Source organism: Eptesicus fuscus, chromosome 8, assembly GCF_027574615.1.
Source record: "Eptesicus fuscus isolate TK198812 chromosome 8, DD_ASM_mEF_20220401, whole genome shotgun sequence".
Lineage (NCBI taxonomy): Eukaryota > Metazoa > Chordata > Mammalia > Chiroptera > Vespertilionidae > Eptesicus > Eptesicus fuscus.
Window position 1 is genome coordinate 45,250,249 of NC_072480.1, and position 15,902 is coordinate 45,266,150.

The window sequence follows — 15,902 nt, forward strand, 5'->3', positions numbered from 1 at the left end:
ATGCAGGAGTGCTTAACACTCCTGTGCATTATCTGTAGTTGCAATTTTCAGCCCTAGGCTTGGAAAAGGCCCTCCACAGCCCAGCTTGTTTGCAACAAAGAAGATGAAAAACAAAGAGAAATTTTCTTTATTTTAAATCAATACCTCAATGTGTAGCAATGGATGTAAATTAAACTTATTGTGGTAATCATTTCACAATATCTACATATATCAAATAATTATGTTGTACACCTAAACCAAATACAATGTTATATGTCAATTATACCTCAATTTATAAATAGTCAATATAACACATCTAAGCTTAAAATATATATTTCAAAAATCTTGACAATAGAAAAATTATAATGTGAATAATAAAAAACTGAAGGAGGATGTGTGCTAATTTTCTAATCTATAGAGCCAGGAGTCAATCAATACTGTCCAAAATTTAAATCTGTAGTTTTGAAAAATGACTACATTCTATTTCCTTAGCAAGGTTCCTTGAGAGCCAATGTGTCTTAGAGTAGAAATTTATCTGAAGTTCAGCAATACTTCGTTTTAATTCTGTTTCTTCTTTTTTTGTTAAATTAAAATAAAATAAAACTTAATGCATATTATTTTCAAATAGCATACATAGAATCCCATATTTCTAAAAGTGTTTATATTTCCACATATGGATCTTTCTAATATACATAGGGAGGTATAGGAAAAAAACATTGGTTATTTTCGGGTGGCAAAATTTAGGAAAATACTTAATTTCAAGTTTGTATTTTTCAATATTGCTTGCTGTTTTATGATGAGCACGAATAATTTTAAAAGATATTGTCAATATTCTTCATATGATTTAGATTCTGAGAGAAGGAAAAACAGGAGGAGGAGAAAGAAAAGGAGAGGGGGATGTGTGATAAGAGAAAGAAAGATTCAGTGCATACTTACAGTCCTGGAGGGAGACATGAGGTAAGAACACATGCCCTGGCCAGTGTGGCTCAGGTGATTGAGCATCATTCTATACACCAAAAGGTCACCGGTTCGATTCCCGAACAGGGCACATGTCAGAGGTGTAGGCTTGATCCCCAGTAGGGAGCCTGCAGGAGTGAGAAAGTGTGGAACATGCTTTCACCAGTAAGAACTGTCATGGAAATTCACTAAAGGAAAACTTCATTTCAGGACGGAATCCTCAGCAGAACAGCAATCATAAATACGAAAGAAGTGAAATTTGCCCAGGGTCCTGCTATAGCTTATGCTCTAGATCTCTCTGCCCCCCAATAGAATATAACCAATTCTACCTCTACTTCCTTTGTCCTGGTAATGGGTGATAATAGGTACTAATGGGAAACAATACGCACATATGCTGTTCATTCTTTCCCTTGAAATTTTTATTTGGTCAGCCTTTTGCCAGACATAATGTCTTAATATAAAGGACAGATTCTAGAAGTGAGAATTTCTAGTACAAATGCCAGGCAGTGGTGGGAATGTTTTTAAAAGGGGAAATTTAGACATTTCAGTACTTGTCAACTGTTTGTCAAGACCATCCTGCTATAAAACAAAGCTCTTCATTTCTATGTGAGGATTTTTGACTACATGGTTCTGACATGCAGACAATTGTGATTTTTTTGTCCAACCTTATGTATTACCCTACACATGAGGAGGGGGAATCACAGAATACAGAGCAATCAGGAGAAGATGAGTTCCAGGGATGGCATAAAGCCCATGCTCGGATAAGGATCCAGGATAAGGTATAACATAGAGATGGAGTGTATCTATTGCATACATTATACAGTGATTTCTTTTTATGATAGAAGTTTAACATTGGTTTTTAAGGTCATGAAATTGGAATGAATGTCAAATTGTCCACAGCAGCAAACTATAATATCAAGATAACAGGTACCCATTATAATGCATTGTGGGAAAGCTAGCATGTCAAAAGAAGTAAGGTAATAGTCAGGAATCTTTGACTATAATTGAAAGCAGCCCAACTCAAACTTGCTATACAAAAAAAAAAAAAAAAAGATGGGCTATACAACTAGGAAGTTTAAAGGGTACAACTAGCCTCAGGCATGGTTGCAGCCCAGCAGGTAAAGACATTCTCAAGATCCTGTCTCTTCTATCTGTGTTGGTCTCATTCCCAGGGGACTACTACCCACCAGTGTGGCAAGGATGGCCACCTGTACCTCTAGGAGTACATAACCCTTTCAGCTAGTGATCCCAGCAAAAGAACCCTGCTTCACTCCAGACAGTTCCCAGAAATGACTTTGTTTAGTATATCCGTTTAGTAGGGCTGCCATAACAAAGGATGGCTTAGACAACAGAAATTTATTTTCTCACAGTTACGGAGACTAGCCTCACACAAACACATGCTGGTGGGAAGGAGAGAGCAAGAGAAAAATGGCTCCGTATGCTTCCAGAAATTTGTTGTAGACCTGTCCTCAGTTCTGTGCTGACCTCACAGGAAAAGAGAAGTGAGGAGCGCCCCATCCCTCTTACCGATGAGTGCAGCAGTCAGAGAAAAGGGCAATACAACAAAACACAAGGACCTTACCACATGGACCAGCCTATTCAAGTGATAGCAGGCTTTCCACCGATCATGACGGCTCCTTTTCATCTGTTGGGGTAGCTTAGGTAAGGAGTAGAAAGAACAAGTTTCCTTCCCAAGCCTTCCCCAAGTGGAAACAAGTGTTAGAAGGCAGAAATGTAGGTATATGTCTGTTGTTGTTTTTTCTCTGTGGGCTGAGCCAGGAGCATGGGATGGGGAACAGAAGTATCTTCAATAGTGGTAAGAAGCATGCCAGTGGGCAATTTTAGAGGCCACTGAATGGGGGCTGAGAAGACCTTAGTGATGCCCCCACCATATCCCCTCTGCCCATCTAGGAGGTAACTAATAGGCCATTCATGCTCAGATGGCTCTTTGTATCTCTCTGCCTGTTCCAGCAGTCTCTGACAGTGGGAAAAACTTGGCAGGCTGGAAATTGCGCCAGGAGGAACCTTTAATGAATGAGGGGTAGGAGTAGGTCGATAAATGCTCTGCAGTAGAAGAATTCTGAGATATTTTCCACTGTCTCAGAAATTTCCCAGAAGAACTGAGTCCCAATTCCTCATAGCAGCAGTCCACTCAATACCACAATTTTCTTCCTTTCCTGCCCTAGCCAGTTTGGCTCAGTGGATAGAGCATCAGCCTGTGGACTGAAAGGTTCCGGGTTCAACTCTGGTTAAGGGCACATGCCCAGGTAGCAGGATTGTTTTCCAGTGGGGGGTGTGCAGGAAGCAGCTGATTGATGATTCTCTCTCATCATTGATGTTTCTATCTCTCTCTCCCTCTTCCTTCCTCTCTGAAATCAATCTATACTAAAAAAGGGGTAATATACAAATTGGTCAGGAGGCCCTCTCAGTAACGACTGGACAGCAGGCTGCATGGGGCAACCAGGCCAGCAGAGTGGTTAGTGAGGGATGACCAAACAACTGAACAGCAGGCTGTGTGTGGCGACCAGGTTGGCAGGGGGGTTAGTGAGGGATGACCAAACGACTGAACAAGCAGGCTGTGTGGGATGACCAGGCTGGCAGGGGGAGTAGTTGGGGGTGACCAGGCCGACAGGGAGGCCATGAGGGGCAACCAGGCTGGCAGAGGGGGGTCAGTGAGGGGCAATCAGGTCAGCAGGGGGGGGAGTTGGGGGTGACCAGGCCAGGAGGGGGCAGTTGGGGGTGTCCAGGTTGGCTGGGGGGACAGTTGGGAGCAACCAGGCTGGCAGGGGGGCAGTTGGGGCAACCAGGCCAGCAGGGGGTCAGTTAGGGGCGATCAGGCCCACAGGCAGAGGAAGTTGTGGTTATCAGGCTGGCAGTGGGGCAGTTAGGGGCAATCAGGCAGGCAGGCAGGTGAGCAGTTAGGAGCCAGCAGTCCCGGATTGTGAGAGGGATGTCCCGGATTGGAGAGGGTGAAGGCTGGGCTGAGGGGACCACCCTCCTCTCCCTCCCCCCACCCATGCACGAATTTTGTGCACCAGGCCTCTAGTAAAAATATATTTTTTTAAAAATGTTCTTCCTTTTCTTATATCACTTCCCCACCATCTCACAGTGTTTTCTGGGATCATACCCCAAGGAAACTCTTTGCACTCAAACCCTTCTCCTGGGTTTAGATTTTGGGAGAAGCCACCTATATTCGTCTTCTTGGGCTGCCATAACAAAATACCACAAACTAGGCAGCTTAAACAACAGAAATGTATTTCTTACCATTCTGGAAGCTAAATGTCCAAAGTCATGGTGCTATGAACATTGGTTCTGATGAAGCCTCTCTTCTTAGCTTGTAGACAGCCACCTTCTTGATATTTTCTCACATGATCTCTTATCTGTGCACACCCAGAGAGAGAGATCTCTAATACTCTTTCTTTTGTTGTAAGGACCCAGTTCTATTGGAATAAAGCTCCATCCTTATGACCTCATTTAACCTTATTACATCTTCACAAGCTCTGTCCTCAAATAAAGCCACAATGGAGATTTAGCATGTGAATTGGGGTAGGGGGAGAGCACAATACAGTCCACAACAACTTCCAAAAACAAACAAATAAAAAAAAAAATCCTAAGATAGGACTTTCCAAGGACTCTTCATCATAAGTGTGGAGCTGCTTAACATGAGTCAATAGAAGGTCAGGTGAGTAGTCCCACTGGCTAGCCTCGGGCTTAACAAAATTTCAATAGGTGTAACCATTAGGAACTACAGGTGAAGGTTCAGGATGGTGGGGCATTATAGCTTGAAGGTCTCCAGAACTTCTTACCATCTTAGTGAGATGAGTTGTATTCAGGTAGTGGGAATGGTAGGATATTTAAGGTTTCAGTATACCCTCACAGAAGAGAAGAGGTGTCAATTTCTCAAAAGAAATTTCATGGACTTGCAAGTCAAACTATAAAAACCTTATGTTTGAATCCCAGCCCCAGAGACCCAATGCATGAAGGATATAGTTCAGAAATTATGCTCCATATTTTCTTTCCTAAGTGATGGGACCATAGTTTCCTCTTTTGTATAATAATAATACTTAATTTCAGGGTTGTGAAGAATAAATGAGGTCATAGATTTAAAGTGCTTAGCCCAGTGCCAGATCAAAGTTGGCATTCAACAAGCATGACTCCTCTTTCCCCTTCCACAGGAAACTGGGTCTTACACTGGCCTTTGGCGTAGCCTGAATGTGACATTCACAGGCATCTTATTATTGTCACTAGCAGTTTTTAGAACTATCTCTAGGTTTGTGTGTTTCACATCAAATTTTATCTGATTAAGTTTTCTGATCTCTACCAACATGAAATTTTGAGTGCAAAGCTATCTTTAACTGATTTTTTTAAAAATAAAGTCTACTTTAAGTATGTATCACTATGATTTATCCATCTAGGTCCTAGATTAAAACAAGAAATATTACAAGTGCCTACTTCTAGAGCTTGGAGGTCGGGGGTAGGCCAGATAATACATTTTTCACCAAAGGAGAATCCTATTTCACAGGAAAGATGAGGCTCAGCAAGAAGAAGACTCCTATTTTAGATGAGATAGAAATGTTTCCATTGCTTCTCCTCTTTCTTGGTCAGTATGGATTTGTGTTTCTATAAGTCAAACTCATTTCCTAGTTGTTTGATCTGTTAGCACCTGAAGAATATCTATTTTTTCTTTTCTATTTCAAATTTTCGTCCTAAAATTATTTATCTCATCTCCTCTCAATACATCCATGTATTTCTCATACCATTTCTCTCCTTGCCCCAGGCATACCTTTGTCTTTTTTTTTTTTTTTTTCCTATTAGCTTGCTATATCAAAGCCACTACAGAAACAAACTGTTTCTTTGATGCCTTAGTGACAATACAGTAAAAACCTCCATGACAGCCAAGTCCCCGGATGACACATAGGTCTCAACTGATGTTTTCTATTTAGTTCACACTGTGCTCAGGACCTCAACTGAGAGGGTCAGTAGCCTTCCTAAGAGTGTTTTTTGACAACCTCCTCAAATACTTTTAACTTTACCCTCATAACTTCTCTAAAATTAACAAACAGCAAAACTCATGACCCCGGTGGGAAAATAATCTAGCCATGGTAACAATAAACAAATCCCCTTGTCAGTTGACCAAACAAAATATGCAACCCTGGCTTACTGAGCCCCAGCCTGGGTGCTCCTCCCAGACTCCCTGCAGCCCACTCTTCCTTCCGGTGTGGGCGTGCAGACTTCCCTGACAACCAACAGGGACCACAACCTCACAACTCACAGCAAACAGGAAGAAGGGGCACCCACTACATGAAATAGGGTCAGAGCCCCAAGACACCGAAAAGGCTCAATGCCTGACTTCTAACGTTTGCCCCAATAACATCCTGTAACTTCGTCAACTAAGCAAATTGGAATTATCCCCATTTCTAATAGATACCAATGTGCTGCCCACTCTTACCCAGTGAAAGAATTCTGTTTGTAATATACCTGAAGTTTAGTCACCCAACCTCTGCTAGACTATTTCTAGAAGTTAGCAAACCCAACCTCTGGGAGACTATCTCTAGAAAGCCTTGGGGGACAATGTGGACAGAGTCTGCTCCCTCTCTCACATTTCATTTTGATCTCTTCTGCAAGCTAAACCATCCTGGGTCCTTCCTTATTCCCAGTTGGACATATTCAGTGGGTCATTCACTCTCTTAGCTGTTCTATTCTTATTACACTTGAGTTTCAAAGCTAGTTTCAAAACCAAGTGTACTTACAACTCCAGCTAATATTATTGATAATATTATTGATACCATATTACAGATACATTATTATTTGTCACTGGTCTCCATCATAGTAGGCAAATTTCAAAGGCTTTAAGAAAGATTATTTTGTGTCCCTGATTATACACTGGAACATGTATTGGCCACTGTTGAACTTCCACTTTCTGATTTTTCTCAAGTAGTTGAGAAGGGAATGATAAAAATAATTCACATCTAGTTTCTTACAAAATCAAAATATATCTTATAAATGTCAAATTACTTCCCAGGCATTTTTTAAAATTTAATGTGACACCATTCGTGGAAAGAATTATTAGCAAGAACTAAACAGCAATGAAATTTAACTCAACAGGACTGTAGGGAAATGCATATGAAAATGTGTGGAAAATCTATGTGACACAATGAGCCAGGCATTAAAGAGGATCATAATGAGTGGAGCTAAGCATGGAAGCCAAACTTAAAATTTATTATGTGTCCATGAGCTAAAATGCAGCTATGTAAGTAGATACTAAAGAAAGCAGAAAAACCGGGCCAGTGCCCTGCTTTCTATATAAGTAGACAAATACTACAAGGTCATTATTCTTTAGAATCACTGCATACCAGTCTGAGAATGGGGAAAGAGAAATGGAAGGCAAGGAGAGAAAGAAGGAGAAAAAGGAAGGATTAAATCAGGAACAGAAGAAACCAAGCATACTTTTCTTATACAAATGCTATTTCTGCCAAAAGAATAGAAAATAACAGTAGAGTGTTTTATTTATAATAATCCAGCTATAAACAACTTCATTTGTGTAGCCACTGTAATGATCTATTATCCAACATGGATTAACAACAACAACAACAAAAAAAGAACAACAGAATATAAATATCCTGAAATAAGAAAACTCTACGAGACATAAGCACACACCCAAAGCTTTCACTGGACCTGGAGAAATAAAAAGAAAGAAGAATTGCTCTTTCCTGACTTTAGAGTATTGCCTGCTGTGGTATGTGGAGGGAGAACTATCCGTAGGTTTGTGCTTTTTGTTTTGTTTTGTTTTGCTTTGTTTTCCAGATGATAGCATCTGCTGAGAGACTTTTAAAAATGGAAAGAAAAGCTGGTGTAGCAGAGATAGCATGAAGAGCTGTCTTTCCTGAATCACAAACAGCAGCCGATAAAAAAGGAGAAAGTGACTAAAAGGTCATCACACACTCCTGGCCCTCTGCGTTTGGGTTTTCCTTTTCCCTCTGGCCAGGACATGGAAACCCATTTCCATGTTATTTTCTTTGTTGCATCAGGAAAAACAGGCAAGCCAAAAGTGATTCTTTTCCAGAAGTTCTGTCTGTTTAGTGCCATGGGAACTGGAGGCCATTATCTAGTACATTTGGGATGATTCTTCAGGGTAACCACAACATTTCTACGATGTTTATGAGTTATTTTCTGATTTGATTTTCCTGACAATTTTACTCTTCCAGGTGAATTTCAATTACATCTTTCTACCCTCCCTGTTCCCTATCTGAGGCTGTCCTGCCTTGATTGACATGAGAATACTCTGAGCAGGGAAATTTTAAAACAGAAGCAGGTTTTTTTCTCAAAATCTTATCAGTTATATTTTGAAAGCGATAAAAGACTTGGCAATGTTTTCTTATTTTCTGGGCAAGTAAAAGGAAGGTCTTCAACCCATCAGATAAAATGTATTCAATTTACATCTACTATGTGCTCAGAACTATAAGCAGGTACATGACATTTTTAAAGTACAAGACATGGTCCTTGCTCCTACACAGTTTAAAATGTAACTGAAACGATTTAGAGAGCAATGGAAAGGCAGGCAGAAGGAAGGGAGGCCTCAGGAGGAACAGAAATGCCAGCAAGACCTTGAACTATTAAGATTCTTGAAGAAGTAGAGAGGGGACTCCAGCCAGGGAGCTGGGCGTGCGGTAGGGGACAGAGGATTTTCAGGAACACCGAGGAAATCCAGGAAGAAGTAAGCAGAGAATGGCAATTAACATGTTTAAAAGAGCATCCATTTATTTTAATTCTTGGAAGGAGTCTTTTTTTCTGCTCACTAGAGCAACAAATGCTTTGAATAAATGTTTCTCTTTTTTTTTTTTTTTCCTCATTTATCTCAAGATCTGTTTCCTTTAATGCACAATTTCCTTTTTTTTTCTTCTTCTTCTTTTCTTAGTAAACTACATTGCAGGACCTGAAGTAGTGCTTCCTCATAACCAAAGTAGGACCTCTTTCACTGCAGAAGACATGTGTCAGCAGCACGTGGCCCTCACACCACCTGCCCACCCTCACTGCCCAGCCAACTAATTGTTGGAGGACCGGGGACTAAGATAGCATAGTAGCTAGATGGACTGGGTTAGGTTTTTTTGTTTGTTTGTTTTAGGGGTTTGATAGGGATTTGCTTGTTAATATTTTATATACAGATAACGTTCTAGTTTATTGTTTTAACTTCAACTCCAGTGGAAATGGGAATAGTGCCGAAACAAAATCTCATACCTGGAGAGGACAATATTTCAGTAAGGTTCGGTAACATCCACGAAAGAATTCCCTTCTTTCTTAAGGCAGAATATCTCTAAGGAGGCACAGTCTTTTTCTGTGTTCAAATAACATCCTGCAACTTATTGTAAAACCGTTGGTTCTGCTGTTTAAGCTTTGAAATCCCCCTTCAGTTGTCCTCCTTCAATTGAGCCGATGTTCAAGTAAAGCTGTGAAACAACCTGCAGACAAATAAAAGGTGCGGATGAAAGAGGGCCACATGCTCAACCCAGCAAGCTCAGGGGTGGTCTGTGTGGCAGGCCCTACAAACTCAGACACCGTAAGCTACCACACAGAATGGTCTGAATGTAAAATTCCTAACCAAAAGCAGGTCCTCAGCCTGTAGCTCCCTTGACAAAGGTCAGTCTGTACCTTAAGTGAGCCTGTCTATTGTCTTTTTGCGCCTGAAGTAACATGCTTTTGAAATGTACAGTAATTTCCTTTTCCAGACCCCCCCAGGGCACACCCTCCACACCAGAGCAAGAATCCAGGTAACCCCTCATTGTTATCGTGTTCCCCAAATACCACCCCTCTGTGCTGTAAATGTTAGTTATTAACCATGCTGCACCCACCAATGTAAAAGAAGTACTTGTGTCTTTATTTTGCTTTCTATCCAATCCCAGGGATTTCCTGCTTTGTTTTTTCCCACCTCCCTAACCTATCACCAGTGGATTTCATGTAACTGACAAGTCTCCTTTCATTTTAAGGTATAAAGTAAGTTGCAAAACTGCCATTCTCCAGAACATTTTTCTCAATCCATTGAGATTTTGCTTCCCAGCAATTGTGGTCAGTTTGGCTCAAATAAACTCATAAAAATTCTCTGAGGTTTAGACATTTCTTACATGGACAAAGGGAAGATTAATAATAATAGACACCATTTGCTGTTATCTTTCATGTCAGATCTCTGCCAAGTACTTTACCTGCATCATCTAATCCTTCCTACCATCCTGTGAGGTTACGAGTTATAATCCCCACTTTACAAATGAGGAAACTGACAGAGAGGTTGGGTAATTTAGCCGTGGTGGAGCTAGGATTTAAGACCTGCCCTTAACCACAATGCAACTCTCAATGAGGAAGGTGGAGAAAATGAAAGGGAGGGTGGGCTATAAGAGGGTGTGAAATTAGCATGTAAGGAGGAACTGAAAAGATGGGACTGGTGTCAAAACACCTGATCTATCATTCTGAACCAAATGGGTTAAAGAACTAGGATTAAAGAATTTAGAACTAAGGAGAGATGTAGAACGGATGGGCAGTGCCTAGAAAGTCAAATGCTTGGTCTCAGCTATAAATAATCTGAGTCCCTAAATTCTCCACTTTTATCATAAATTATCTGTTTGGGCTCTGCTAGGCATGACTATAAACAAGCTGAGAAGTGACCTTGGTGTTGACCAAGGAGAATCGGTCTCTATTTTTACACCTGGGTGGTGACAACCTTGTATGAGGAAGTGATAGCAATAGCAGAACCAAAAACTGGAGCAATTAAGTTCTCTCAACCATACTGTGCTTGTCTTCAAAGGACTTAAACTCAATACCTGGAAGATGTTGTCATTGTTCAGACCACCAGTATTTAGAAGAGATTATTTATAGGCTAGAATAGAGATTGTGTTGGAACAGCATGTGGATTTAAGCAGCAGTCCTGAAAGAACTTAGGATCTTCCCTAAGGCCCTAAGCAAAAGTGCTCTTCACTGTCACAGGATATTCAGGGACACGCATAAAGGTTCTAGCCACATGTCCATTGGAAAGGACTTAAACTGTGACAACAGGTACATTAGAAATATGTCTTCGAGATAATCTGAGAGGAAGCCAGATGTCAGAGAGGGACACCAAGTCCCTCAGAGAAGAGTCTGGTAAATAGGATAGAATTGGGCATGGTGGTGAGAAGTACTCCGAATATCCTAAAGGAGAGCTCTCCTGACAGGTACAGTGGGAGGCATGCACTGACAGCCACCCTTTAAAATCAGCCTCAATGGTGCCCAAGCCCTTACACCTAAGCAAAAGGAATTTGCTAAAGAATACTTGGGCCCTGGCCAGTGTGGCTCAGTTGGTTGGGTATCGTCCTGTGCGCTGAAAAGGTTCCAATTTGATTCCCGATGATCCCCTGTAGGGGGCGTATAGGAGACAGCTAATCAATGTTTCACTCTCACATTGATGTTTCTCTCCCTCCCCCTTCTTCTCTCTCTAAAAAAGCAATTTAAAATATTTTATTTTTTATTATTTTATTTATTAAATTTATTGGGGTGACATTAGTCAACATGAACATATAGGTTTCAGGTGTGGGTTTCTATGTTACACTGTGTGCCCATCACCCAAAGTCAAATCTTCTCCTGTCACCTTATATTAGGATCCCATTCTCCCCCACCCCCTTCCCCCTGACAATCATGAGTTTCAGTTTTATATCCCACCTATGAGTGAAATCATATAGTTCTTAGCTTTTTCTGTCTGACTTATTTCACTTAGCATAATATTCTCAAGGTCCATCCATGTTGTTGCAAATGGCGCTATTTCATCTTTTTTTATGGCTGAGTAGTATTCCATTGTGTATATGTACTACATCTTCTTTATCCAGTACCACATCTTCTTTATCCAGTACTCTATCATAGTACACTTTTATTGTAAACAATCAAAAAAAAAAAAAAAAGACTTGGGAATCTTTATCTTTTCTAATACAAGACTCAGAATTTTAGCACAATTTATAATCCTAAATAGCCGCTCTCATTAGTAATGCTGTTCAAGTCCCAGGGAAACTCTTCATGTCTCTTGCCCTGTCTTTGAAAGAAATGACAACTGTACCTAAATACCATGAAAGTTTGTGGGCTGTGATAGTGTCCACCTCAGAGACTGACAGAGTACAGGGAGAATTCCAGCAGCTAAAAGTGCTTAGGCAAGAGAGGAAAAATTGGGGTGGGAATGACTGGGGGGGGGGGGGGGGGGTGGCGGGGGAGGGGTGTCAAGTGGGGAAAAAGGAGACATATATAAAATTTTAGACAATAAAAAAAGGAAAAAATGTAAGGCAATAAAAATATGCAATTGACTAGACAAATATGTGTTTCAAAAAATGAATCAATGTTTATACATTTTAAATACGCTAAGAGAAGCTGCAATGTTGGCACCCTCTGATGAATTATTTGGATAAATTCCTCTTATAAGAGAAAAAAAAAAGAGAGGAAAAGTTAACTCATGTGCCAAAATCTCCAATGCTATGAATATAATGGATTTTTTCATGAAGTATCATTTCCTGTGATTACTGAGCATCCATTGTCTTTCTTTTTAATCCTCACCTGAGGATATGCTTTTTTATTGATATTTTTAGAAAAAGATAGAAACATCGATGTGAGAAACATCCATTGGTTGCCTCCCATATATGCCCTGACCAGGGATCGAACCTGAAATCTAGGTATGTGTCCTAACCAGAATCAAACCCACAACCTTTCAGTGTACACAATGATGCTCCAACCAACTTTGCCACCTGGCCAGGGTTCATTGTCTTTCCTTTCTTCATGTTCCAAATTGGGGTTCTGGAGGTACTCACAAATTAGTTCACCATTCACAACAGGTGCATGGGAAAGATGAAGAACTTTCTTCAATATTTAATAATTCATGTAATCCTTAAATTATACATATATGAGGTTATACTTTTAACTATATGTAAAGATCTAAACCTAATAAGATGAAGCAAAATATCATTTCTTTATATTAGCTACTAGATGGATACTGAACACTAGAAGTAGCGATAGTATTTTTTTATAGATATAGTTTAATGGCTTATTTAGAAAATGTAAATGGCAGTTCAGTTATAAACACTAATTGAAATTTATAATATTCATTAATTCCAATTTGAATTTTATCTAATTTCAATAGATCTTTTTTAATATTGCAAAAAATGAAAATGGTTTATTTTTCAGTTTATGTTTATTTTAATTTATATTTTTTTAATGTATTCTAATTTTGTATACTGTAAATAAAATTACATTTAATTTTTTCATACTTGAGATCATTGTGGTTGAAAACAAGTTAAAATCATGATAACAAATATAAATAGTCAAAAGGATATAAAGTACAGCATAGGGAATCCTATCTAATAAAAGAGTAATATGCAAATTGACCATCACTCCAACACACAAGATGGCCACCCCCATGTGGTCAAAGATGGCCACCCCCATGTGGACACAAGATGGCCACCACAAGATGGCTGCCACAAGATGGCCAGCAGGGGAGGGCAGTTGTGGGTGATCAGGCCAGCAGGGGAGGAGAGTTGGGAGGGACCAAGCCTGCAAGGGAGGGCAGTTAGGGGCAATCAGGCCTGCAGGGGAGGGCAGTTAGGGGTGACCAGGCTGGCAGAGGAAGGCAGTTGGGGGTGACCAGGCCTGCAGGGGAGGACAGTTGGGAAAACCCAGGCCTGCAGGGGAGGGAAGTTGGGGGGGACCAGGCCTGCAGGGAAGGGCAGTTGGGGGGAACCAGGCCAGCAGGAGAGGGCAGTTAGGGGCAACCAGGCTGGCAGCGGAGGGCAGTTAGGGGTGACCAGGACAGCAGGGGAGGGCAGTTAGGGGCAATCAGGCCAGCAGGGGAGCAGTTAGTCATCAATCAGGCTGGCAGGGGAGTGGTTAGGGGGTGATCAGGCTGGCAGGCAGAAGCGGTTAGGGGCAATCAGACAGGCAGGCAGGTGAGCAGTTGGGAGCCAGCAGTCCTGGATTGTGAGAGGGTCTCAGATTAGAGAGGGTGAAGGCTGGACTGAGGGACACACCCCCCATGCACAAATTTCATGCACCGGGCCTCTAGTATAGTCAATAATATTGTAATAACTATGTATGGTATCGAGTGGGTACCAGACTTAGAGGGGTGATCACTTTGTATCTAATCACTATGTTTGTACACCTGAAACTAATATAATACTGTGTTTGTATAAGTTTTAACTGTAACTAATTAGTCAACTGTACTTAAAAAATAAAAAATTTTTTAAAAGAGAAAATGCAAAATAGAGGTCAAAAATTAAAAAGGCTAATTTTTTAAAATAGAAATTTTGTTGTAATGAAGGGATATTTGTCAAGATAGGAAGATATTTTACATAAGAGTATGTTCACTTCTTATATGCTCTCAAGCATTTAGGCTTTTATACATGGGCTTCCATTTTCACTCTTCCCTGGGCCTCAAAAATTTTGGAAGCAGGACCACCAATGCACCCTAAAAAGGACAGAAATATGTAGGAAAAAACTTTGAGTGTGCAAAGCTGTATCTCTAAGACCCTAAGCCACTCTGCTGTGTGAATTTTGCCACTTCAGTGCTGGAGAGCTTGGTAATGTAACTGAAACAGCTGTATCTCTTGAAGTCTGTTTATGAGACACTTCCCACCCCCACATGCCCAAGAGCAAGTTGGGTTCTAAAAAGAGAGAGCATTTTCCTATTGACCAAAGGGTTAGATGAATACTGTGGGTCAGAGGGCAGAATTCCAGGCCATGGTAACTCAAAGGACAAACACTCCAGGTCTTTAGAGGTCAAGTGCGAATCATGCATGCCAAGCAGAGAAACAGCAGCCACTCGGCAGGACAGAGGCCCTGACACCAGCTTCCATGAGGGCACCAGCAGCAGCCAGAGCACAGGGAAACAGATCCTTTAGGCAGTGACTGCATGATAAGGGCCCCTCTCCACCACTATCTTCTGGAGGATCCCCTGAGAAACACAGTAACAAAGACAAATTAGGGCCTCCCTCTCACAAAAAGTGGCTGTTGCTCCATGGGGTGATGGGATGACTACAGTAAAAGGCACCCTACCTCAGTGATTTGCATGAGCTTGTGGAATCTAATAGTCAGGTTCTCTCAATACAAATGAAAATATTGTGTATGAATGTGATTTATCCTACCTAATAATAGAGTAATATGCAAATTGACTGTACCTTCGCTACACCCACAAGCCACGCCCACCAGGAAACCATCCTGCTGGAGGCTTTTCCGGCCTTGGGCACCAGGAGATCCATCGCTGGGATGCTGGGGTGTGGCCGAGGCTTTCCCGGCCTTGGGCACCAGCGGGGAGCCTGCGACGAATGGCAGGCAACTGGCGGTAGGCTCCTGCGACAACCAGAGGCTGACCAACTGGAATTCAGTGCTTGCCACGCCCCCAAGCAAGCAGTTAGGGGCGATTAGGGAGGCAGGCAGAGGGGTTAGGGGTGATCAGGTAGGTAGACCAGTGGTTAGGGGTGATCAGGTAGGCAGGCAAGTGGTTAGGGGAGATCAGGTAGGCAGACCAGCGGTAGGGGTGATCAGGTAGGCAGACAGACCCTCACTGGGCTGGCCCCGCCCCCAAGCAAGCTGTTAGGGGCAATCAGGCAGGCAGGCAGAGTGGATAGGGGTGATCAGGTAGGCAGACCAGTGGTTAGGGGTGATCAGGTAGGCAGACCAGTGGTTAGGGGTGATCAGGCAGGTAGGCGAGTGGTTAGGGGCAATCAGGTAGGCAGACAGCCCCTTGCATGGCTGGCCCCACCCCCCAGTAAAGAAAGAGGGAGGCCCAGGCCAGCCAAGCCATTGCACCCCAGCCTGTCGCCTGCAGAGGGAGGCCTCCGGTGACAGGGGAGGGGAGGCAGTGCTGCACAGATGGCAAGCAGTGGCAGCGGCAGGGGTGGGGCCAGCTTCCTGCAGACCGGGGAAGGAAAGACCCGATAGGCCCTGATCTCAGGCCAGGCCTAGGGACCCTACCCGAGGGG

General features: G+C 42.0%; 1 protein-coding gene across 5 annotated transcripts in view; it reads right to left on the minus strand.

The window, feature by feature from the left end:
• Positions 1-15,902, minus strand: part of KCTD12 (potassium channel tetramerization domain containing 12) — a 155,131-nt gene that overhangs the window by 9,383 nt on the left and 129,846 nt on the right. The window contains exons 4-5 of one of the 5 annotated variants that reach the window (XR_008556747.1): positions 9,172-9,392; positions 7,235-7,293 (exon numbers count right to left, since the gene is read on the minus strand). Coding sequence is in view for 2 of the 5 variants with exons in the window: in XM_054719862.1 (XP_054575837.1) it covers positions 9,371-9,392 (22 nt within the window). In the remaining 3 variants the exon portion in view is untranslated. Of the gene's footprint in view, positions 1-7,234; positions 7,294-8,218; positions 9,393-15,902 lie in introns of those variants that run through there. The other 4 variants (XR_008556746.1, XR_008556745.1, XM_054719862.1 and 1 more) reach the window with 4 other exon arrangements.